This window comes from Gobio gobio, assembly GCF_949357685.1.
Source record: "Gobio gobio genome assembly, chromosome: 18".
Classification (NCBI taxonomy): Eukaryota; Metazoa; Chordata; class Actinopteri; order Cypriniformes; family Gobionidae; genus Gobio; species Gobio gobio.
Genome location: NC_137111.1, coordinates 37,029,684 through 37,055,815, shown reverse-complemented (window position 1 = coordinate 37,055,815; position 26,132 = coordinate 37,029,684). Strand labels below are relative to the sequence as shown.

General features: G+C 38.1%; 1 protein-coding gene across 1 annotated transcript; it reads right to left on the bottom strand.

Annotated features, from left to right (window-relative positions):
• Positions 1-1,568: 1,568 nt before the first annotated feature.
• On the bottom strand, positions 1,569-25,795 carry dnaaf9 (dynein axonemal assembly factor 9). Its single transcript, XM_079842626.1, has 37 exons — positions 25,616-25,795; positions 23,766-23,845; positions 23,509-23,634; positions 23,252-23,376; positions 20,527-20,623; positions 20,334-20,440; positions 20,066-20,143; positions 19,865-19,966; positions 19,441-19,496; positions 19,206-19,341; positions 19,008-19,089; positions 18,876-18,912; positions 18,715-18,799; positions 16,134-16,210; positions 15,687-15,731; positions 15,513-15,558; positions 15,305-15,413; positions 12,620-12,690; positions 12,457-12,507; positions 12,264-12,354; positions 12,063-12,166; positions 11,830-11,976; positions 11,638-11,723; positions 11,401-11,502; positions 10,949-11,069; positions 10,748-10,836; positions 10,298-10,435; positions 10,018-10,143; positions 9,804-9,841; positions 9,220-9,346; positions 9,056-9,142; positions 8,859-8,965; positions 7,385-7,459; positions 6,375-6,550; positions 6,058-6,123; positions 5,868-5,961; positions 1,569-4,881 (listed from the first exon to the last, which is right to left on the bottom strand). Exons 1-37 carry the CDS (start codon positions 25,663-25,665, stop codon positions 4,775-4,777), a joined length of 3,441 nt encoding a protein of 1,146 aa, XP_079698752.1. The 5' UTR covers positions 25,666-25,795; the 3' UTR covers positions 1,569-4,774.
• Between the last annotated feature and the right edge of the window lie 337 nt (positions 25,796-26,132).

Sequence of the window (26,132 nt, the reverse complement as noted above, 5' to 3'; positions counted from 1 at the left end):
CTTATTTTATCAAATATTATTTAAGTATTATATTTAATTCTTATTATAGCTGGATGTAATATCTGGAAATGTTGATGCAATACTTTTGCTTTAAATTGGTAAAATAAATGCTGTTCTTTTGAACTTTCTATTAAAAAAATCCTGGAACATGTGTCAGTTTGAACCAAAAATATTAAGCAGCACAACCATTTTCAACATCGATAATAATATGAAATACACATACACATATTTGAAAGATTTCTAAAGGATCATGTGATGGTCACTTTGGCTTGCAGTGTGGCCGTAGCCTGTAATAAGGGGAAAGAATAGAGCATAAGCATTATGGTCAAAGTGTGATAATGTCCACTCATATTTTTGAATAAGCTGTTTCTTAATGACATTTATGTCACTGTATGTGTGCGTGTGAATGTTATATTTGCATGGTGACACAGAGTGTCTATATCCTCACCTGCTTTGTGTCAGGGACATAAAGTGACTAGCAGATTAAAGAGCACTCTGGCCTCAGTGTGTGTGTGTAACAGAAGTGAAAATTATTGTCCATCCTATACATCGATCCCAGTGATCAAAAGCATAGATGACCAAACAACTGCCATTTTCAATGCTAGCAACAGCAAGGTGATTCAGGGAATGCCAAAAAAAAAAAATATATATATATATATATATATATATATAGCTTGAATGCCATAAATGTTCTATCTATTCATACATATTTATATAACAAGACTAAAACTTGCTTTGAAATGCCAAAAAAGGAAAAAATATATTTTACTCCAAACATTTGATTTGATGTATTTTGATACAATTTTGATTCTACTAACATTCCAAATGCAGACTATCTGGATCAAGCACCCAGAGCCAAAATCTCTCAACTCCATTATGAGGAGCCATGGGAGACAAACAGGCCTTAGTAAGGTTTACATGATCCAGTCATAACAACCAATGCATCAGAAATGAAACCTTGAACTCGTCCCACTGGCCAGTGAGAAACAATGGCTGCTATGTGTGCAAAGGGTGGGTACCGTCTCCAGGGAGAGATGAAGGGAGCCTGATGTAAGTTGAAAGAAATGTGGGTATTGTATCTGCAAGGGGGCAAGCGCATTGTTTTGAACCCACCTTAGAGCACAGCTCAGGCTGTGTATATGGCCGAGAATGGGCTGGGATGTGTGTGTAGAATAGATCCTTGGGGTGCGTTCGAGTCACAGAGGGTTGAATACCAGAATTTTGGTAGGTGGGCTAGGCAGGGACCCAAAGTGAAGGCCAGGAAAAGGATGTGTGGTAGGCTTCAATTTGACACACAAAACAGTGCTCGATTACATATTACAGATACACATACGAAGTTATAAATAGATGGTGTTGTTGCAGGCCCCAGAGATTAGTGTTTAAGCTGGGTTTGGCATCCTTAAAGATGTTATCACCATGTGACAAATCCACTGCCGAGTTGATAACCTTACACACACAAACACGCTTCTCTTCCAGGCTGCTTTTGCCTAAAGATGTTTGTTGCTAGCATGTTTCACCGAATAGACCACTATGAATGACAGACAATACAAATAACCCATCAACGGAAGTAGTTTATAAATATTTTAATGTGTTATTTTGTCATAAATACACCATATATATTAGAAAAAAGCATCAGTCACAGGAGAAAACACGAGTTACAGTAGTTTTGTGCAAACAACACTCCAATTTTGATTTTTCACAAACTTTTGTTTAACCCCTTTAAACAAAACAAAAAAGTTATTTAAGAACTTTTGGCACTTTTCAAGTAGAACCATCTGAAATATTGTTCATTTAAGATGATATCAACGATATCGTGAGCTCAGAGCACTGGATATTCTGAAACCGAGGTAAAGACTGGTGAATCAATTTGAATTCCACATTTTCCCTCCGAGTCAAAAACGGTCCAATGTTTCCCCATAACGCCAACAAAAGACCTTATGGGTGCATGTTTAGCTTTGTGCAAATAACTTAATAATACCTATTTTTAGCTATTTCAATTTTCATGCTTGTCCCCAGCCAGCCAGTAGCAACTGGAAATTATTTAGCCCTTTAGCTTGTCCTGTTTTACTGTTGCTCTCGAAGCACAGCACGTCATCCACAAAATAATGCACCGAATGTAGGCCGGTTGAAATAAAACTTCTATGCTGGTGTTACCAACTCTACTAGATACCTGAGAACAGAGACATGTGCTGTCTGAATGACCAGCTTCTGATTGGTTATTAAAACTATGCTCAGATTTAGGGACAAGATAAAAAGTTTTAGCCAGGAACAAGCCTTCAGTGACCATTGAAAGTCTGAATATTTATCTAATAATAATAATAATAGATTGCCACCAAAAGTAACGTTGAGACTCAAAAAAAGTGCTTCTTTTTAAAAGTTGACCTTTTGGAAAACCCCTAGCTGGTTTGTGTTAAGCAAATCAAAACAAAAAAGACATAAATCTATCCCTCCTATCTGAATAGCATTGAAGCCACTAATTTAAGATTATCCTTGACATTAATGTCAAAAATCTTTCCACCAAACTCTTGTTTTATTCCTCTAACTTCAGCTGGACGAGCACAGCTGTGCGGGCCAAAGGGGGTTTAAGCACACAATACCAGGAACTGCCTCTGGAGGGCCTCACTAGAGTCCTCCATGTGAGGAGGAGCAAAAGCCAGATTCACAGTGTTCATCTGAGACAAATGCCAAAGTTTAAGACAATTTTTTCCCCTTTGTCTTGAGTTTTACACGATGGCCCTCCAGTGCCTTTCTGTTACTCAGCAGACCCTTACTGGCCCTTTACACTAACATAGACAAACAACTCTTCATATCCTTTCACCAACACTGGCGCTTGGCTCTGCCCGGGGATGCCCCTGCTCTCTGCCAAGACTCTGCAGCGGCAGCCAAGTATCTGTCACAGGAGAGAATCTGCTTCGCCTGAGGCATACTATCATCTGGCTCCAATTTAATTGATTTCACAGCATTAGAAAAATAGAATTTGCGAAGATAAATCATGGTTTTTTTTTTCCAATATGAAAAATAGATCGAACTCTAGCAATTTCTTTCTTGGTTGTTCCAGTTTGGTGAAAGGCATTTCTGTTAGCATAAATAGAACTTGATAAGACATCTTAACACATGCGGATAAGTATGTGCTAAAAACGGCCGCTACTACACATTATATAAGTGTTTCGTAGCCCTGTACCCTTTAAGGACAGCTGCTGTGTAGAACCCGACTAATGGCAACACCACGAGCTAAATGAGCGTGTGTGTGCGCGGCACATCGGTGATTGGGTTTCGGCACCCGTGAAGTGACTGCTTACCTCTGAGGCTCTGTCACCTATTAGCGAGTAGTCGGATTCTCTTTGCTTGTCGGTTTAGCGCGGACCTACATCTCAGCAACGTCCTTTCAGAGTTTGTTCACAACAGGGCGGCCTTGAGTAAAACTGCACTTGCATACTGACAAGGTACAGAAGTGTCAAGAGACATAAAAGGCAAAGTTACTATGTTATAAATCTCAAAAGGAACACTAAAAAAAGGCTCATAGCAACATTAGCACTATGTAGCGCATTAATCTCCACAGTAACTCCGACCAAAAAGTGAATATGGCTTGGTGAAAGAGCTGCTAATCATGTAGTGTACTGTATATAGCAGCACAGAAGAGACCAGCAGTGTCCGAGTTTCTTTGGAAGTGCATCTCTCTGCTCTTTTAGTGGCGCCGTAATCTTTTCAAAAATATTGACTTTTAAGGCTCGCCTTGCAGACAAAAGGTCAAATGTGTGTATTTACACACGTAAAAGACACTGCTGCTCTCCTGCTGTGTGTGATTAGTCCAAGTAAACATGCATAGAATGACACACACCCCAGGATAGAGCTAAAATATGACCGTAATACTGAACGGTACAGATCTAGTACAATACAGGGGTGATTTATGCACACTAATTCTGCATCTGCCATGCCTTTGTACAAACGCACACTCGGCAAGCACAGGTTTAACACACCAAACCGATTCCTGGTGCTACACACGAACCCAACATCAAATAGTCGATCTGTTTAAGAACTCCTAATAATAACTTCTCCATCATCCCCTGATACCCTAACCCTCCCAAAATGGGTGACTTGAAGCACCGCTGTGATAGTTAATCACTTCAGAATGGCTGAAAAGTGAACTGCAGCACATGAGAGATCCCCGGCCCTGATCCTCACAGCAGGAGTCGATAGATTGACAGAGGCTGACTGAGGACAGGTGCAGTGCACCTGCCTTTCCAGATGCACACGGCTGGAAATGAGCCTTCTGTTTGATCACTTTCAGCCACACTGACAAACTTCATTACGATTCAGCTCAATACGTCTGCTAGGCACTGGAATTACAGTAGGGCAACCTTCACTGCAGGGAGCTTCACCACTACAGCACGCACGCTGCAAAGAGCGCAACGATCTGGAAATCTTTATATATGAGCCTCTAATTTCTGTTTACTTTTCACTTGGTAATACAGAAATATATTTTCTTAACAGGATTGTTTTGACACATCTGTGAGCCCTTTACACAACAGCGTTTCAGCTTTCTCAGGGTGCTAGTATTATTTACAGTCATGGTATGCTGGGCAAAGGATCTCTCATTAGGCTGTGATATTTCTCCCTGGCTGTGAGCTAAATCCTCCCCATCCCTCAACAGCAAATCCCTCATTCTAACACGGGAAATGGACGGTTTTGTGCGGGTAATTGGATAGTGGACGTTAGTGATTGTAAAGTGACCCCCCTCCCTCTCCCTGGAAAGTGAATTTGTCAGATGAGGGGATTAGGGGGCGAAGAGGTCAGCGTGTGGCTGCAGGTCCACCTCTCTGTTGAAGCGCTCAATCTCTTTATTAGCCTCGTGCACGTATTCATCAATGAACTGATCCATCACTGAATACACACATTTAAGGAATCAACATGTGATGGCAACACACAGACACGTCAGTTCTGTCAATACTCTCGATGTTAGTTTTAATGCTGTCAATTACAGCTCACAATAATTGTAACTGATGCCTCAAGCTCAAAGTATACTTCGATTTGTACGCGTACGCGAGTGTACCCACACAGTCGAATGCATAGCCTTGCAAAGTATTCTTCTTTTGACTCGGACACAGGCGTTCAACGCATGTGCAGTTTTGAGCAATATCTCGCCACTATTTACAACCCATGTAAATACTGCCACAAAATGAAATGTGTATGTGTGACCTATGCGTACTATGCTGATCCTCGCGAACGTGTAAAAAGTGAAGTATACTTTGTCCTTCAGTCAGCTTAAATGCATTTACAGTAATGCGCTCAAAATGAAAACTTCGCTGTGCAAATGCGTTGGTTTCTCAAAACTTCTTCCGATTTATCGGATTAATAAAAGTAAACATCAAATTCATGTGCGTTTATATATTCACAATGGGAAGAGTTGAAAATCTTATCTGTGGTTATCGACAACATGCATCTATTGCAGTATGCAGACATTAGGTTGAAAGTAAAATACTGTTAAGACGTATGAGGTCGGTAAGATTTTTTTTAAAACATTTTTGAATTAAGTCTCTTATGGTCACCAGGGCTGCATTTATTTGATCAAAAAAATACAATCAAACAGTAATATTGTGAAATATTACATTACTTAATTCTTCTATTTTAATATGCAGATTTCTTCTTCGTATTTCTTATCATTATTTGATGATTAGGATGTTCAAAAGAACAGCATTTATTGGAAATCTTTTGAAACATTATGTCTTTATTTTGACCAATTTAATGCATCCTTGCTGAATAAAAGCAAAAAAAAAAAACAAAAAAATCTTACTGACCCCAACATTTTGTACGGTAGAGTAACCAAGAAAATTTCACCACCATGTCTGGTAACTAGAATTAAAAGATACGAGGATGGAAGTTTTGCTTTTCTCCAAAGAAGCTGACAAAGTGATGACCGTTGTAGAAGTAACCAGGAGGGAGAGGATCCAGGTGCCTTTTCACCTAGACACAAAATGAGTACATGAGTACAAAGTATTTAAACTGCATCTGCTTTGGTGACGTACAAAGGAGTGCAAGCGCAAGTGTGTGTATACTCACATGAATGTATTTTATTTCCTGTGGGGTGAGCGTCCTCTGATTTTTCTTGATTTTCTTTGGCACTTTCTGTGAAACACAAACACAGACATTTTCAGGCCTTAACCCTCAGATGATTGCATAAAAATCTCCATCTCTCTATACCGCTCTATAATTTCGCACCCACATTCATAAAATTTGTGTTTATTAAATATTTGGAGTTATATGATAATGCTTTCAGCTCTCAGCAAACATTTTACTGTTTAACTGCACACAAAATTCAGGCAGAAAATATGAAAGAAGTCTGCGGATTCCACCTGGTCCAACCTATGAGAATTTACCTGTTTGGCACAATGCCGGAGCCAGTCTTTCAGCCCCTCTTGGGTGAGCCCCACTCCGTGAAACATTAGATAACAGTTGTTTGTTGTCCGTGGGCCATGGTGAGTCCCCTGATCGGGGGCAACAGTCACATTCCCACTGATAGAGTTACAGTTTACCTCCATCTGTCTGTCATTGTCTACAGTGAAAACAGACACCACATGCAGTCAGATACACACACACACACACACACCGAGTCCAACATGCTGCACACTAATATATCAAACATGTCATCAGACGGAGCTATGTCTAGCATGGCGTGCCAACAGCCATCCATCCCATCAATCACTCCTCTGCAGTATGGACTACAACTCTGCACTCTACAAACAAGCAAGGAGTCAAACTTGAAAACAACTGAACACAATGCACTGAATGTTAAGAAAATGTTACAAAAACTTACAGGGATCTATAAACAAAAATCACACACCAAACCGAACGTAGGCACCAAACAAATATTCAAAAGATTTCCATAACAAAACACAGATGATTAATGGGGATAAGTAGGCATCACAGATGGTGTTGGGACCGTACGGGTCCTAAATGAACTACACTACCTAGCGTGCTGTAACTCAGGCACTATTAAATCACTCAGCTCTCTCCATTCTGTCAATCTGCCCACTCTCTCCATGCAACTACACCACAGATTCAAAGGAACAGAGAAAAAACCCTCCAAAAAAAATGTGATGTGACCACAGGAAGAAACGACTGAGAAAAAAAGAGTGAGAATAGATGTGTGCAGGCCACATCACTTTGAGGATTCAGAGGTGAGAGTCCTACCGTGTGGCGTTACCCCACAGGCCCCCTGCCTACTACTTCTCATAGAAAAATCATACATTAACTACACAGACAAAACCAGAGCAAGAGACATCCTGGAATCAAACAATATACATTTATAAACAATCTTAATTGATGTCACACTGTATTTCCCAAAAAACTTTTTCTAGCATGAGATGATGAAAACGGACTGCCCTACCAGAGAACAGCACTTTCCCACTGATGTGATAGATGTTTCCTGTGAAAGGGCTAGGTCTGAGAGAGGACTTCAGAGCTGAGAAAAGAAACCGAGACAGAGAGAAAGTCAGTTGTTTTTACTTTGATCACTTCCATTTTTAGCAAATGATCGCACAGAATCCTTATATAGCACTCCCTTTATAATTAAACCCTTTTCAATGTTTATTATTGAGTAGGTCTCTCACAATTCTTACATAACTGCCTTATCACGATTATTTGAACAATTTAAAATGAACTCAATCATTACGCATGTTAAATTAGAAGCATATACTGTCCTAAAAAAAGTAATTTTGGACCCACTTTATATTAGGTGGCCTTAACTACTATGTACTAACATTTAAATGAATAATTTGATACAATGCACTTATTGTGTACATGCATGTTTTTAACATTGTACTTGCATTAAAAAAATTACCTGCATGTAATTACATCTGTAATTAATTTCTGTAGTTACATTTGTAATTGCACTGCTGACCCATCCCTTACACCTAACACTACCCTTTAAACTTACCCATCCCACCACACCTGTCCCTAACCCTACCCGTATCCCACCTCAATATCAGCAAGTGTTTTGAAATACAATATGAACACAAGTACATTGTGCTTATTTTTTTATGAAAGTACATAGTAGTTAAGGCCACCTAATATGAAGTGGGACCGTAATTTTAAATGAATATGCCATTAAATGCACATTTTTTCTTTTTTCAATGCATTACTGTGCATTATGCAAGAATTCAGACCATCTCAAGAGGTGTTCTGCTTGTAATTGCAACTGACCCCATTTACTTTCTTAATCTTTAAATAAATAAATTGTGCAAAATGAAAGTTAGAGGGTTTTATCCAAACCACCTTACAATACTGTGTGAAGAATTTAGGAAATAATAATAATAAAATAAATACCAGTGTTATTTTAGTATTATTTCTATACTATTAAAGCATGCATTAATATATGGAATTAGCTTCTATTTTTACATTTTCAGTTTCCCTTTTAATTTTTTTTAGTAATGCTTACTGTATATGCTTTTGTAGTATGTTTACTGTATAGCTTCTGATTGTGTTTTTTTAATATATATTTCTATTTAAGTTTTAATAGTAATTTAATCTATTTCAGTTAGTTGCTAAGGCAACTGTTTATTCAAATTTTTCATCAAACATTTATATTTAATTTCAAATTAATGAAAACAATTTTAGTGTTTTTTGGTTTAGTTAACAATAACAACAGTGCTTTGTGCAATATTTATTTACAAAGCCTTAAAGGAAATCATACATATTTTATTTCGGTGTGATTAAATGAAGGTACTGTATGTACAGTATGTCTATTAAATTACATTATAAGTGAAATGAACAATACAAATACAAATAATCAATAAACCAGAATGTCATGATTGTGACAGTCTTATTGATGATGATAAATACACACACAAAAAGATGCTTACCTTTGCACCGCTGCAGAAATAAAGCTCTCTCTAATGGACGACTGAACTCAATACGATGCTGAGACATAGACAAAGATCCACTTCCAGACACAAACCTGCCCTCCCACCTGAAACAATACACAGTATAGTGCAGTATAGTTAAAAGTCCACCTGCATGTACACACACATAGACTAAAAGGAGAGAACAAGACAATTACCAGCCAGGATACAGAAGATATCGTGCATTGATCATATGAGACTGTGAGAAACTGCTGTCCTCCAGAATAAGACTTATATCTTCAGTCCTACAATACAAAAAAAATCATTATTACCATTACATTTAAGTGAGAATGTATGTCAGAGGAATTATCAATATACAAACCTTCTAACCGCCCCCTTTTCTGCTAAGATAAATGCAGTTCTGGGGTTGGCTGCACGGATCAGCTGCTGCATGTGTTTGAGAAGCGGGTGCTTCTGCTCAGTCGTGAAGACAACATTGCTGACAACGCCTAAAAGAGAAACTCATATATATTTATCCTAAATCACTTACAGTGCACTTATTACAGGGGCAATCACCCTGCAGTGCTGAGGTTAAATAAAGCGGCTTTAATTAAGGGCACATTGGTGATGATGGCTCACTGTCTTCATAGACTCAGTTTGATTGATTTTGTTCATATCAGTTGAAAATGATCAGGGACGTTGTTAAAGATAAAGCTCGTTTATAACTATGGGATTCTTCAGAGGGATATGCAGACATAGAAAGTTGCTGAACACCACTTATGCATTGCTCATGCGTAAATGTGCCCAGTATCATTGTCATTTGTTTCATAGCACAAAGAACATTCCATCTCTAAAGATCCAACAAAAAAAAAATTGATTCTACATGATATGACACAACACTAGAAACATCTGATAATCTATTCTGCAACATCCACACATACTCTCACCATATTGAGAGAAACTCACCCTGACTGCACTGTTCCAGGAGTTTGGGGAAGAGAAGCCTGTGAAGAGCAATTTCAGATACGACATCAAACAAGGTAAAATTACAGTGTGTTAACAGGACTTATATTATAATTGCATAATGACATATAATTATTATTACTACAGCATTTACATCTGAATTACAAGTGTTCTTCTGGAAAAGTAGGTGATAAATGTCATGTGGAAATACTCTTGCCTGTGTTTAATGAAGGACGTGAGTGGGTTGACACAGGCTGAGACGGCACCCACTGTCACCTGGCTGTGAACTTGTGGGTCTGGGTGAGCTGTGATAGCCTGGATTACATCCAGCACATCGGTGTACCTACAACACATAAGCACACAAACTCATGTCAGGAAAAAAATTATCAGTTCATTTAAAGGTTTCTTGTGTCTCAAAACATAGCAAGTGGCTTAAATAGATGTGATCCTCAATGCGCACCTCACACGGTTCTGAGCCATGTTCATGTTTGTCTTACCCTGGTATAAGCAGCAGAACTCTGGATGAGTTCAGATCCGTGTCCCTCTGTTTGGCCACAAGACTGCTCAGGAACCGCTGAAGGTGTGATGCACTGAATTCCTCAGAGCCCTCCAGAGAAGGGCAAAACACCTCCCACCTGTCAATCAAACAGTACTCAGTTTAGGAGTATACAAAATAAAGATAGTAATTAGTGCACCATGATCTATAATACTTTCCATTAAACTCAGAAAGTCCAAATTTTCAATCGTCTACTAGAGTGCAGTAGAACACAGTACGAATTGCAATTTGGTTTTAATAGGGTTAAGGTCCAAATAGGCTTCCAATGGTAGAACAGAAAAACGCTTTAAAGTCAGAAATATCGCTCACTAGGAACCTCCCACGTCCAATTTTAAATGTAACAACATTATAGTTATAATGATAGTTCATGGAATCTCGATTGTTCTCTCACCTGGTGCTATTTTGATTCACTTCCATCAAGAAATCCCTCAGATTCTCCTTATGACTGCCCGGCAAGCCTGAAATGATAGTGAGGACCACCTACACACACAAACACATTTATCTATTATTATTCATATGCTCTGGTTCCTCCAGCATAACATATTTGCTAGATTATGTATGACTGTGTTCCGTGTATATGCATGCTTTTCACCTTTTTGTTGGGTTCAAGTGTGGTGCTTTCATGTACGGTGTCTGAAAACACAGTAGACAAGTGGTCGCTACAAACAGACTCTTCACCCACGCTACTGCTGATGGCAAAATGCTGTAGAAACCTGAACAGAAGTATTTAAAAACATCAACGTGCATAAGCAAAGCAGGAAACTTAATGCAAATCAATAAGAAAATAAGACATTTTTAAATGTAAGTTGATGATGATATAATATATTAATGAAAAAGACAAATATATTATAGATTTTCAATAGTGGCCTTATACTTTTTTTGGACCATATTGACAAAGACAAAAACCAAGCAAAATGTCTGGTCACTTGTCCTAGTCATAGCTTGTTAGGTCAAAAGTTAAACAAGAGATTGATTTATCACTTGACATTTTGCCACATTGTCCCTGGACAGCACAGGGTCTGTGTGTACGTGTGTGTGTGTTACCTGTCCTGCTCTGGCAGCTGTGGATAAGCAGTCTTCAAAACAGCTCTGTGGCTGTTTGCCGCTGGAGAATGTGTTTCATGAAGCTTAAACAGCCTGGAGTACCTGAGAGGAAACACGTCATCGGATACCATCATATGCTACATCATGATACCTCTGGGCTCAAGCACCAAATAAAATCTTAACAAATCAGGCCCCATGCTGTTGGCTGAGCTGATGCAGAATGAAGTGTTATCTCACATGCTCTTGTGCTCAGGGCTCAGCTGATCATTGAGGACGTGCTGCACTCTCAGTCCAGAGTCTGACTTATGCCAAGCTGGCAGGACCTGCAAATCATATCACAACTCATTTACAACTAAACAGAATACAATAACTATGCAGGACGCTGGAAACCTAAATGTTCCACCTGCAAATGTATGCGTGTGTGAGCACCTGTGAATAGAAGCTTTTGTAGCTCTTGGTTCTGGGAAGCAAAGCGATGGCCAGAGAGAGCTCAGTGCTGTGTAAAGGGAATGGAAGGTGTCGAAGCAGAGAGGTCTGATACTCTATGAACAGCACTGAAATATCAGACAGAGAGCCCTGTGCAAAGAAAACATTACATATATTACAGTATTTGATCAAATTTTGACACCATATAGTATATCATGAATGAGAACATTACTCACCCCATCATAGAGTTTAATTGTGTTGATGTGACTCATAGAAAGTGTGATGGAGCCATGATGTGGATGTACGAACAGGATGCCCTCAGAGAAAAACACCAGCTTCCCTACAAGACAATAAAAACATAACAAAAGCATTAATGCCTTTTGCTATCCACAAAGACTACTTGAATCCATTACCCTACAATAGAGGTGAAATCTGACCTTCCTCAGGTGTAGAGAGCAGGCTATTGGAGAACATGTAGGCAGAGTCTCTCACTGTAAGTGGAATGCCCAAACATGTACCATCCTCTTCCTGTTTTTACACACACGGGTATTAAAGCATATACAGGAGTTAGTATAGCATGAGGGAGGAGCTTCAATGTTTTGTACAAACCAATGCATTGTGAAACTTCACCTTCAGCAGATGCTGAGCCTGTTCAGACATTCGCACATCAGCCTCATCTACCTATAACACACAGAAGTCAATTAATTAACTCAACATTTAATCAAAAATAGAATTCATAATGGTACGGCTAAAAGCTCTGCACATGTAGGGAGAGAAAATGAGTGCACTATACCAGCCAGCAGACATAGCGAGGAACTGAGGAGGTGAGTACAGTGAAACAGCTGTCAGAGGAAAGAGCGCCATCTGCAGGAGAAGAGATGCCTTGGTCACATCCAGTGTTTTACAGCACTGAATGTCCTAATGTAGTCAATAATTTGATCCCTTAAAACTAATCTTTGATCACCAAAATGACATATTTAAATTTTTTTTTTTTCCTGTAAAAAAATAATTTCTTCATGCCTTAAAATAGCTTGAAATGTAACTCTTGCTTCATTTAGTATACACAGACCCATTAATATGCAAATAAGTCCTCGGCTCCTGCCTCAGCTCAATCACACCAGCTCAGAATACCGAATCCACTCAGTCAATTTTTTCTGTAGTAAATGTTGCACAATGCCAAGTGTAAATACTGGTTTAATTCAGTCATATATGTTTGAAATAGAAACTCATTCAGAAGAAGAAGTGGAAGAGTGAATTATACATATCAGAATGGTAATGCGTTTTATGTATTGCTCTCTACGTCAGACACATAATGGTAATTCATATGATTATTAGCTGTTTGATAACGTAGTCAAGCAAAAGGCTAATGTGTTGCTAATGGTACACAAACCATGTTCCCATTTGCCATCTCAGAGTCAGACAGCTGCCTTCTAAATATCAGCATTCTTAGAAACGCTTTGAACAACTTAGGACATCAGTGGAGAAAGCCTTATATCGTAATACAGGGGTTTTCAAACTTTATGATGCCAAGGACCCCCAAATATGATGAACCTTTTATGAGGGACCCCCTTCCTAAAATCCATCTATATATTTTTATGTATGAAAAAAAAAAACATTTAATCTGTTAGATAAATAGTAAGTGTGACATTATAAATACAACATTGTTTCCAAACTTAAATGGGCTATACTTAATTTTGGATGTATAAACCTGAAGAAGAACATTTTCTATTAAAAATAATTTGTATTAGCAACTGTAATTAGCAATAAATGTATGTAAGCAGCATACGCACTGCGTTAAGGATACTGCCTTTCAACCCCAGTGAGCAAGATAAGAAAAACTCACTAGAAAAATACAAACCAAACATATTATACGGCAGCAAATGTTTGGTACACCTTATCTATTTTTGCTTTGTCTTTTTATTCTCTGAAATTTTCTGGGGACCCCTTAGAACCTTCTGGAGGACCCATGGGGGTCCCCGTACCCCAGTTTGAAAACCCCTGTCGTAATATACATTATATTTATAATTCACCCGCTATATTGCTAAATGTACCCGATTTTTCATATCAACAGAAAAATATACCAGGATAACCTTGCTTCTCTTGAGACCCCCAGCTTCGTACCATAGTTCAATATGCTAAAGCCCACCCGCACATTGACATGATTGGTTACAACATGTTTGTGACAGAGAACAGGGGCGGTTTCAAACTGTGTTTTTGAGAATGTCTTTGGTAAACTGAAGTTTTAAGGAGAAAATACTCAGCAATGGTGTTGACTAGGGATGTTAACGATCAATCGATGATCCATAAATTGTCGATAATACATTTAATCGATAAAACTTATCATTCATCGTTTAAGCAGGGTCATGCGCGTACGTGCGTGCCGGAGTTATGTTTGGGACCTTTTTACAACTGAGTTACTCCATAACTAAGTGTGCATTCACAGTCTTTTGTTTTGTTCAAATGCAAGTTGTAATATTGTGTGTATTATGTGTAGACCTATCTCATATAGGATGCATTTGGTTAAGAATTAACGTGGTAGAAAAGCGCGCCGGTGATCATCTTCAGCTTCAGCGCATGCAGCTCAAAAAGTAATGCACAACTAATAATGACTATGATTGGGACTGTCATATTATATAACATTAGAGCAAAATTATTTGGGTTTAGTTGGCTGTTTCATTGCGTTGCTCCAGAAAGAGCACGTACACAACATGAGGCACGCATTCTAAAGAGCAGAACACTTCGTGTTCATTGTGCATTCACACCATTTTGTGCAGATATATTTTTAATATTATGTTTATTTTGTATATTTCTGATCAATCTCATATAGGATGCGTTTCCTTGAGTTAAATAACGAGCAAGCAAAGAGCTGTGTACATTCATTCGTGTTCAATCAGTGCGCGCAGCTCAAACAGCAACGCACAATTAAAAATAACTATGATTGGGACTGTCATATTACATAACATGAATGAGAACACTTTTGTAACAAATCGTTGTGAATTCATTGGGTTTAGTTGCTGTGTTCAGCGCATTGTTGCAGGAAGAGCGCATGCACAACATTCTGAATAACAGATTTGAGGCAGTGTTGGTGGCACGTTGTATTAGAGGTTACATTTTATTATTAAATAAGTAATTTAATTAAATGATCAATCACATTGACTCATTTTGCAATCCTACTAGCCCTTTATTTAGATTAAAAACCCTTTTCATTCATTTGGTGAGGAACCTGGAGTTTTAAGCAGTATTTGCACACCCTGTCTGTGGGCTATAAACCACTGCTGTAGATGCATATTGTAGGCTAACGATTAATCGATTAATTGATCGTTAATTTAAAAGACGATCGAACATGGGAAAATGTCTAAATTGACATCCCTAGTGTTGATGACTGATGAATTTGCACATGGTTTGTCTCAAAGCATACCACATAAACAACATTAAAAACTTGTTTTTAACTGAATACGGTCACTAAATGGATTCTTACCTCTCTGCTGAATGTAAACGCTGGACTCAAGAAAAGACTCAGAGAAAACTATTGATCCCAGGTTTTCTCCACACTGGAGATCTGGGATATCATACACCATCATGGATGCCTGTGGAGAAGTCAGCCATTTATGTCAGCTGTGCAATGAAAAAATGTGGTCAGCCGTACAATGAAAAGCTGCAGCTGGGTTGGAGAAGTTTTTACTCACAGTTTTTACCAGAAAGCGACTGTCCTCATCACTAAGGGGAATGATTCTGTGTAAACAAAGATTGTCTGTGTTTTATATCAGTTATGAAATAAACCAAATAAAAAAACAGAAAGAGTATAATATAGTGTAACATGTGAAGGTAATAGCTATGTGTGTTTGTGTATAGAAACTCACGTTCCCTCATTATTGACAGCCTGTATGTTAAACACAGCTTTGGACCTAAATAAAGTAGACAAAGAATATTCTCAATTCAAAATGCAAGCAGATGTTTCTCATATTACAACATCATTTTTAGTAACCAGTGTCTTATAGCTAAGGCCCACAAGAAATCTGAATGCTCAGAACCCTAGAGAAAGTGAAGCAGATTTAACAACACCAATTGGAATGTCTGTCAGTTCTACATATTCTTGCGTTCCCCTTGTGTTTTAATCAAATGTTGGATAATTTGACCATACTTCACCTTACGATAAGAAAACAGTACTCTCAGCTCTGTTTAACAGATTTGACAATGCTTAAATCCAATCATAGAATTCACTGCTAAATCAGCTCAGAAAAAAGACTGCAGATTTCTTCCGGGCCTTTTTACAGGCGCAGATTGTGATTTCTTTGTGTGTTGCATACCTGAGAGCTCCCCTGTACTGAATCAACCCAAATTTTTCCAAGGCCAGCTGAAACGTTTGTTCGGCTACATCCTTTGCCTTGAAAAAATATGTGTACATAATTTACTATAATAATAACCTGAGCAATATTTCTTCACCCATAATGATGGCATCTTAAAATCACTGTGATAAAAGCCCATTCACACCAAGAAGGAAAACTATAACGCAAACAGACAATAACTTGCATTTTAGTTATGTTCTGTGAACATAAACGCTGCATGTGCTTTAAAGTAGGAAGAAATTTGATTGACTGTTAATGTTTTTATCGTTATTAGCTGGATAGTAGTTCTAGCAATATTTCAACAATATCATTCCTCTGCATGGGCGTGGTAGTGGGGGGAAAAGTGGACCTGACTACCCAGGGCCCCGTCTAGGGAGAGGGCCCTTTGAAAAGTCTGGAATATATTTTAACATGGAACATGGGGGCCCAACAGGACTGCCTATGCATAGGGCCCAGGATTTTGTGCTACACCCCTGTTCCTCTGTGTCATTAGCGTTATTGTTGCAGCATGGATTCCACTGTTCTCTTAAGGTGCGATCCCATGTACCGCTGTGAATTTTCATGGGTAAAATCTAGTGATCAACCGATATTGATTTTTTTATAACCGATACCGATTATTTGCATGTTTATGTGCCGATGACCGATATATAGAACCGATATTAATTTATTGTGTTATTTATGTTTTTTCCAATTATAGCAACAGCACTGGACTGAACAACTGAACTTTATGTAATTTTTACAATTTCACTCCCTGACATGCATAACAAAACACACTTCTACATCAATAAGTTTGAAAGAGTGCATTTTTAAATACAGTGCAAAGTCTTTTTAACATTAATGCTGCTCCATCTTTTTATTTATAACTACAGCATATTAACAACAGGCAAAACACATTTACAAAGTCTAATGTTTTCAAATGGAGAACATAAATAAATGAGAGGTGAGTCTATCAACTCCACATAAATATAAGCATTAGTTTTAAACTACAGTTTCAAAAGGTTTCTGCGTTTAATAGACTAAAGAGTGAATATTCTCTGGAATATGCAAACATTGTCAGAAAAATAAACGAAACCACGAATACATCATAGCTATTACAGAGCCCATCTCATCTGGCACGTTATCAGATTTATTAATGTTTTAAATACCTGACAGAGCGCTGTTTTCATCTCTGTGTCTCTCACGGAGATAGCCCTAATAATACATTTCCACAGAGCTGTAATCATTTTGATGTTTATTATATAAATGTTATATAGCAGACGTTAATATAATTTAAGGAGTTTTAAACGAGTGCGTCTTGTTAAAAGATGCATATGGTGACTAGCATGAGCATCAACCCGGTGAGTGAACGGCTGAACGCGACCTCACGAGATGAGCAATGAGCATAAACAGAGAGAGAGAAATAAATTCAGCGCTTTTATTTCCAACATGCTCTTATTCATGGCTGTTTTATTTCATTCATGTAAAGTTACGTCTTTATTGTGACATAACGGATTATGTGACTCCTCGAGTTCGTCTCTATTTTTAGCGGCAAGTTTAAACTACATACATAGTAGCATGATAGCATCTCATAACATCTTATTTGTGCATATCTCATTTATGCAGTACTAGTTGTTATGTTAAATAAAGTTTATTAATTAAGGGATGCAAGTTATTTTACCATTTGAACTACGTTGTTGACTCATCTCCCCTCAGAAAGCAGTGCTTGAGAAATGGCGGTCTTGCGCGCAATTCTCAAAACGTTCATTTTGAGAAAAAATTCATGAATAAATTCATTTATCTGTGAATCCGATATTACAAAACCGATACCCGATTATGGGAAAATGCTTAAATATCGGGAAAACGATATATCGGTCGATCACTAGTAAAATCCATTCATCTTAATAGGCAATTTCCGAAATGGAACCCACATTCAAAGATTGCTCTCCAATCTTAAAGGGATAGTTCACCCAAAAATGAAAATTAGCCCATGATTTACTCACCCTCAAGTCATCCTAGGTGTATATGACATTCTTCTTTCAGATGAATACAATCTGAGTTATATTAAAAATGTCCTGGCTCTTCCAAGCTTTATAATGGCATTGACTTGATGGGTCGTTTTTGAAGTCCATAAAAGTACATCTATCCATCATATAACTGCTTCACACGGCCCTGGGGGGTTAAAAAAGGCCTTCTGAAGTGAAGTGGCGCGTTTGTGTAAGAAAAAATCCATATTCAAAACTTAATAGGCTAAAATAACTAGCTTCCGGCAGTCAGCGGTACACAAGTCGACTTCGTCAAAACACATGCATCAAGGGTTCAAGGGTTGCGTACCGCTGACCGCCGCAAGCTAGTCCTTTTTAATATAACTCTGATTGTATTCGTCTAGTAAAGAAGAATGTCATATACACAAAGGACGACTTGAGGGTGAGTAAATCATGGGCTAATTTTCATTTTTGGTGAACTATCCCTTTAAATTGCAATTTTATTTTATTGGTAAATAAACTTTACTTTTAATGTAAATCCTACATTAATGTTCATCACAGTTTTGCTTGTGTAATTTTACCTTACTAGCACTGGAATTGATAGAGAAACATTTGATTCCTGCCAGTACAGACTGAACCGCAGCTGAGTAGATATGTGAAAGCAACCTGTAACACAACAGGTCAAAATTTAGTACTAATCCAATCATCAAAACACAGTACAAAACACAACTGGAGTACTTACTGAAGATCTGTGCTCTTCTGCTGGGTGTTGTCATTTCCTGTTGGATTAAAGAAACCAGTGAACATCACACAGTGCAGGGAAATTGAAAATTATTTAAATTAAATAATTTACATTTAAATAAGGTACACTTACCCAAGTATGGGACATGTGTGCTTCCAAAGAAATAGGTTCGAGCGCAGGCTAGTGGCCCTTTAGGAGCCACACATTGCAGCAGCTGTGTGAGACATAAGATATCAAATTGTTGTATGTATAAAAATACCTAAAAGGAAGGAAAGGAATTCATGCAAGTTGAGGTCTGAGTCATATTGCCGCTGTGTGGCGCTCTCTCACCATGTGTTTGGCAACACCCCCGGCAGGGCTAGTGTTGCGGACATGGTGGCCTTCAGAAGGAAAGGTGAAACAGTAGTTCTCCAGATCTTCCTTAGTAGAGTGACTCCCAAACAAAACGAATGGCTGCCTGCTTTTACTGCAGTACAAACAATGTAAAATTCATCATACACCTTATAAAGAAATAATTCCTCCAGAATGTCTTAGAAATAAGAGCTACTGTTTCATATGGTAATACCTCTTGTCTGTGATATTGCTGGAAATGAGACCATGTGAATAATATGTTCTGAAAGGCTGAAAGACACAGAAAATGAGATTAGGCATCACACAATGATTCATATCCAACACGTTATTTGCAGTGACTGTAACAGCCAAGATGATACGGCTATAATGAGGGGAAAAAAACATGTAGGAGGCGACTTGATATAATTTGGAATTTATGTTTTTATCCATCAGGACCATTTAAAAAGGCTTCAATAACAGACGTGTGGAAACTACAATGCCTAAATAGATATTTTACTATTGGTTAGCCATTTTTTCCAGCTCATGCAACCAAGGTGAATTCATCGGAATGTAAATAAACCAACTTTGATTTCATTTTGACTTTAAATTGTTGCAAAATTACGATAATAGATCAAAAGAGATAATATTGCAAATAGAACCTCTGCAACTTGGGCCTCTGACAGCTCCTGCATGGACAGTGCACTCTCAATTTCCATACTGGAGAACAGACAGCTCCACTGTCTTTCGAACAGCTGAAGGTCCTGTGAGAGAATATCACACCCACTCTTGCATAAGAAAGAAAGGGTGCATGGACATATGAAAGGTAAACAATCATGCTTCAATGTGTGCAAGTGTTTTACCTCATTGAGAAGGCAGTCCAGAGACACTGGGTCCAATCTGCTGTATATTTGCCAGAGTCTCTGACTTACATCTGTGAGCTGTAAGATGCAAGACAAACAATTTCAGTGAAGGACATAATAACAAAAGCTAAAGCTGTTTTAGTTTAAAAGCTTTTACAATTGTATCAATCATATTATACAATTTACAACTGTTATTATATACTGTATAGTATACAATGTATACATTATCCATAAGTCATGTATAAGTAATAGAGTATAAATACAAAACCTTATATTTCATGGTGAAAAACATTCCAGCCCCGATTCCTTCCAAGGCAAATGCCTGAATGATGGGCCATTTCTCCAACATGAACATGTCAAACTTCTGAACATAGTCTATGGAAAATATGAATCAACTGTAAATATGATGGGCAAAAGTACAATACTTTTGCAATAGCTACATCAGGGTATTACATGTTTACCATGTGAACTGTAGGGGATTCCAATACAATGGCAGTCTTGAACCATGGACACAAAACTTGAGATCTTAAATTCCTCTGCAACCTCTTCATCCTCATACTAAGAGATCGAAAATGAGGAGAAAAAAATTAATAGAAGATCTGAGATAAATGAACAGTAAGTGTGTCTGTGTCAACATTGGATATATATTATCAGACATTGGATATTATTTCCCCCTATATTTACATTTAGATGTCTTTCTCACTTAAAATTCATATTTAAGAACACTAATAACTGTTAAAGATGCACTATGTAACTTTTCAGTCCACTAGAGGTCGCCTATTCAAAACAAAGGTGTAGTTTGATGATGCCAAGTTTGAGCGCAGAATCTTGGGACATGTGGTCTTCACCTCACAGCCGGTGGAAGGGGCGCCGCTAGCAATTTTGGGCCCTATGAAAGAATATGATGTTGGGCCCTCTACCACATCAACCTAGCTATCCAAAATCTTTGTCTGCAATTTAATAATACTGACCAATTAAGCTCAGCTCGCTCAACCCAGAATGCCCCAATTGGCTGATGAAACATTGATTAAAATTAAGATACAATTTATCCAAAACAAAACTTAATGAAGTGGTCAATGAATCATGTCTGATCAACTCCATTCATCTTATGATGTGTCCTATCTCATGCTGTTCACTTTTCATAATCGACATAGATAGACAGAGCGACAACATAGACATAAAAAACCCATATTATAATATTTAAACATAAATATAAAAATAAATACCTTAATGGCTGCAACAATTATAGCACGTCATGTCGGAGTGGGATATGAATGAACGTAGTTTTACCGGTGAGTGTGAGCGGTTCATGAGTGGAGCGTTTTGCTGGATTTTGCCGGAAATGCGGCATCACTTTTTTATATTTGTAAAGGCCTTTGCACACTGAGTCCGAAATTCGCATGCAAAATTTTCGCACGTCAAAAAACAAATTCGACCTTACGTTATGTCAATTACGCTTGCACACTGTGTGTGTGTGTGTGTGTGTGTGTGTGTGTGTGTGTTTGTGTGTGTGTGTGTGTGTGTGTGCGCGCACGGATCCCTTTAGACATAGGCTGTCAGTCTCTGTTCAGGATAAATTGAGTCACGGAAATTTGTGGTCTTCTTTTTAATATGTGGCTCCAGTATCGCTAGCAAAGCATCAAACGGAGTCACTGACATTCTAAAGTAAACTTTGAATCGGTCTGGATAATCCTGCAGGTCCTTGATAAGAGGAACTCTCCTTCCTCTCTACGCGATCGCAGAAGTGGATGGACCCAATATTTCCTCTTTTTCATTTTTTAAGAGAGAGGACAAAAAAAATCATCCTCACTACTTGAAGACGGCATTTTGTGTTGTTTTGCGTTTTTTTCGTATCGCATTCATTAATACACATCGGACTCGGGGTGCAAGGTCTCTGTGCGTGACGAATTTTTCGGATCACGAATACGAAAAAACGCATGCGAAAATTTCGGACTCAGTGTGCAAAGGCCCTAATTCTTTGGTAGATTATACATTTATAATACATTACTACTAGTACTGTTACTACTAATAAAACCGATCTCTGGGGGCCCCAAAAGTGTGTGGGCCCTTAGAATTGTCCTAACTTTCCCCCCCTTAGCTACGCCCCTGGCTGGTGGAAAAGAATCGGGATAGGATAGAAATCATGTTCATGGATGCGATTATTAACGTTACTGTAGTATGAGGCAGAGCAGAACCGAGTGTTGTGGGAGCTAAGCAAGGCCGCTGGAGCGATTGTTAATGAGATGAACGCAACACACGCCTCGCGAGCAGCAGGACTTTTATCATGCTATTTAGTCGACGGTACCACTTCCACTTTTCCGGTCATGAGTATAAGGTAATGCAACTCTGTTCTCATATTAAATACATTTGAGTGTGTTGAAAATTATGTTATGACGTTACTCTATGCGTTCGCTCTGCGGCTGCTATGACACTTGTTGCACGCTGCAGTAAGAGTAAAGTAAGAGTAAAGCGTTTCTGCAAAATAAAACAGGAAACCAAGGGTAACGTAGATATGACGCCATCGACAGGTGACTCCCTCACACGTCCCGGTTCCTTGGTTAAAATAGCAATTTTCTCACCATTTACAAATAGTTGGAAACATTTAGGATATTGTTAATGTAGCCCCTCCTGTTCGAACCACCCGCTCCAAGCAGGACTCGAACCCGGGTTCGCCGGCACGAGAGTCGGACACTCTGAGGCTAAAGGCTGCAACCTCTAGCGTCACTCGCTAAAGCATCTCTTGAGATCAGAGGAGTGAGGTTTACTCGCACAGCAACATAAGTACTCAACTGAACAAAATATATAACATTGGCCACTAACCACTTGTTTTTGGATATTTTACAGATTTTTTTTTAAATAGTGCACCTTTAAAAGGATAAGGATTTAAAATGAAAATTACCCCCTTCATTTCATCACCCAGAAGCCATCTTAGGTGTATATGACTTTCCTCCTTCTGATTAACTCAATTAGAGTTATATTAATAAATATCCTGGCTCTTCCCAGCTTTATAATGGCAGTGAACGTTTGAAGCTCGATTTCTCGCAACTACTATTTTATTTTTTATACTTCAATTTACTTATATTTTATAATTTAAATATGTGTGTGTGTGTGTTATTTTATATTTAATTTCTTCAGAAAAAAATAGTATACCATTTTTAATATCAGTGCTGTAGAGTAGAGCATTACCTCTGTCTCAGTCAGACAATGGAGGTGCAGATTCCTCCAGTGAGATATATAGGGAAGCAAGTACCCATAATTCACTGGGTTGCAGTACACATGGACACACTCTGTCTTAATAAGGATGATCACATCTAGGAAAAAGCAATCATACAACAGTACAGAGTCAAAAAGATGTACAACAAATATGCTCATTCCTGCCAAGAATGACTGACTGCAATTAAATAGCGAATTGGTGAATGTGAATGGATGAGAGGTTGCCCTACCATCCAACACCTCCTCTGGGAAGTCCTCTGGGATCTGCTCCATGTCAAAATGGCTGTGTTTATACAAGCCACAGAAAAGGTAGCTGGCCAGCTCGCTGCAGCCTTCATTGTAGCGGCTGTCAATACCTGAAAAATCAAACACAAACACAGAATATTACTTACAGGTGGCTCGCTGGAGCAAGCCATTTCCGCCTGTCTCTTTGGAGTAAAGATTATCTGAGTGAAAGAGCACAGGTGATATTGATTAATTAAGTTACCCAGGGAGCAAAGGATGCCATCTGGAGCTGTATTAACATCATCCCTCAGTAGAGCCTGGACCTGCCGTAAGCGGGAGCAGCTGCAAAACAGCATTGCATTACATTCACAGAACATGGTTCAAGAAATAACAAAACCCTACGAAACAATATAATACTGCATTGCTAGAAATACGAAGGACGAATTCCTTATAGGACTCATGCAGAAAAATAGTTCACAAAAACAAAATTCTATAATATTTATTCACCCTCGTGTCTGTCCAAACCTTTATGCAGCTCTTTTCCATACAAGGACAGTTTGTGCACCAAAATGGACACAGAAAAAGTAATTTATAACTCACTCATCCACTATATTTCAAGTGTTTTGAAGTCATCTTGTGATATATTTGTGAGGATGGAACAGACTGAAATTTAAGTCATTATTAACTGATAATCTCTGAGAGCCATTGCAATCACTAAAGTTTTTTTTATTTTATTTTTTTATCAATAACATCAAACACCACTGGTTCTAGATTGTGTCATAATTAGTGATGGATGGGTGCTTCTGAAACTTGTATTTTGAATCAGTGTAAACGCGTGTATCAAACTCATGTGCATTAATTTAATTCAGAAATTTTGGCTTTGTTACGTCATACTTTTTCGAACATTGGTTTCAAAACATTTCAAAAATCGCAGCTGGATCACGTTGATCTGGTGAACTCATGAACGAGTGTCTAAGGGTTTTAATGTAGGTTCAGTTTTAGTTGAATTAATAATTTTTAATATGTGTACATGTATAATACAAAATGGATAATTAGTTAATTGTTTCAAACTGGCCTAGTTTGCCAAGGCCTGCCTAAGAATCCACAAAACAAGCACTACCCATTAATAAAGGATCACAGATTATACCGGCCATCGATATTTAATTATTTGTAGATTATGTTTAATAGATTACACTTTCATTAAAACATTTGCCATTGTTTTGTTTAAGGAGTCATTGAGTGGTCACTATAAACGTGTAAGTTAGGAGTTTGGATCAACATCAATAATGACAGAATTTTCATATTTGTGTGAATTATTGCTTTAATATGATAAAGTAAGGTGATGCGAGTGTCAGGGGCAAATCTTTTCTTTAAAAGAGGCCGCAAAGAAAGGCCTTTATATCTGAGAATGTGGGAGAGAATCAAGAAGATGCTCCTCCACCCCAAATTCATCATATTCATCACTGGCCATGAGCATTAAGCAAATCTTATGTAGGCTGAAGCACTACTGAACACTATCAGAAAAAAATATATATTTATTTTTAGATATGTACATTCAAAACCATATGGGCAGCGAAAAATAGATTTAGAGACACGTAATTTTGAGGGAAATTTGATATATTTCGTCTATGAATTCAAATATCACCGGTCACACTGAATGTATCATGTAATGGCCGAATGAAGAAATTATTTATTTGACGTTTGATATTTAAGACATAGCTAAATCCACATCTTTAGGGTCATATTTAACCAAAACCCAGGCGAACGGATGTTTACAGTCTTCTTGTGCTGTCACCATCTTGGAAACGGAAGAAGTGTCTCAGGGGATCACATATCAAGCGAGAATAATGATTTCACGCTGAGGGGTGTGCGGGGGCGCTCGACCATTAGCTCAACGACAGTTCTCTACTAGCTAATTAAATTTATATTGAATGACGGGTTATTTTAGCACCTTACTATACTGACGCCTTATTTTTACCCGATATATTTAAGTGGATGAGGCGCGCTCGGACGGTTGGCCCGCTAGCCTCAGTAACCGTCATTTTAAAAAATAAAAACATCGTGCCTATAATATAACCGGCACGAAAATAAACGACGGAAAACAATAATTACCTTACGGCAGCGGTCATTACAGGAGATTTGTTTTTCCTTATAGCAGCCATGTTCGTTGTTTGATATTTAGAAAGGAGATCTGTCACTATTTCTATTGCTGTTAGTCTCCATAGTAAGAATACGAGTCACTGTAGGAGAGAACAACAGACTTGAGCGCATAGAAACCGCGCATACCATTTCTTCAAGGAGGAGAGGGGAGTCGGCATTTACAGCGTTGTACAGTGTTACAGTACAGACAATATGGCATCCCGTGATTGAAATATCAACATTGTTTGTGACAATTATTTATCAGTTTGTCACAACAATGGTTTTTAAAACAAGTATTGCAAAATCAAAACAATAGAATTACACTGTTGCCTCCTCCTCCGCTGAGGTCAAAGGAAGAAATATTACCAGTGTCTCATGCAATCCTCGAGCAACGTTATATTCAGTTGAATAATTTTTTATGCGGAAAAAAATGATAAAAAACAATAACGTTTTAAGTTTTTAAAACGGATTTACATTTATAATATCCATG

Coding starts and splice junctions, on each gene's coding strand:
- dnaaf9 (XM_079842626.1), bottom strand. CDS start 25,665: ATGGCTGCTATAAGGAAAAACAAATCTCCTGTAATGACCGCTGCCGTA. Junction 11,977..12,062: donor CAATTAAACTCTATGATGGG/GTGAGTAATGTT, acceptor TTCTTTGCACAG/GGCTCTCTGTCTGATATTTC. Junction 9,347..9,803: donor CCTGGAACAGTGCAGTCAGG/GTGAGTTTCTCT, acceptor TTTCTCTTTTAG/GCGTTGTCAGCAATGTTGTC.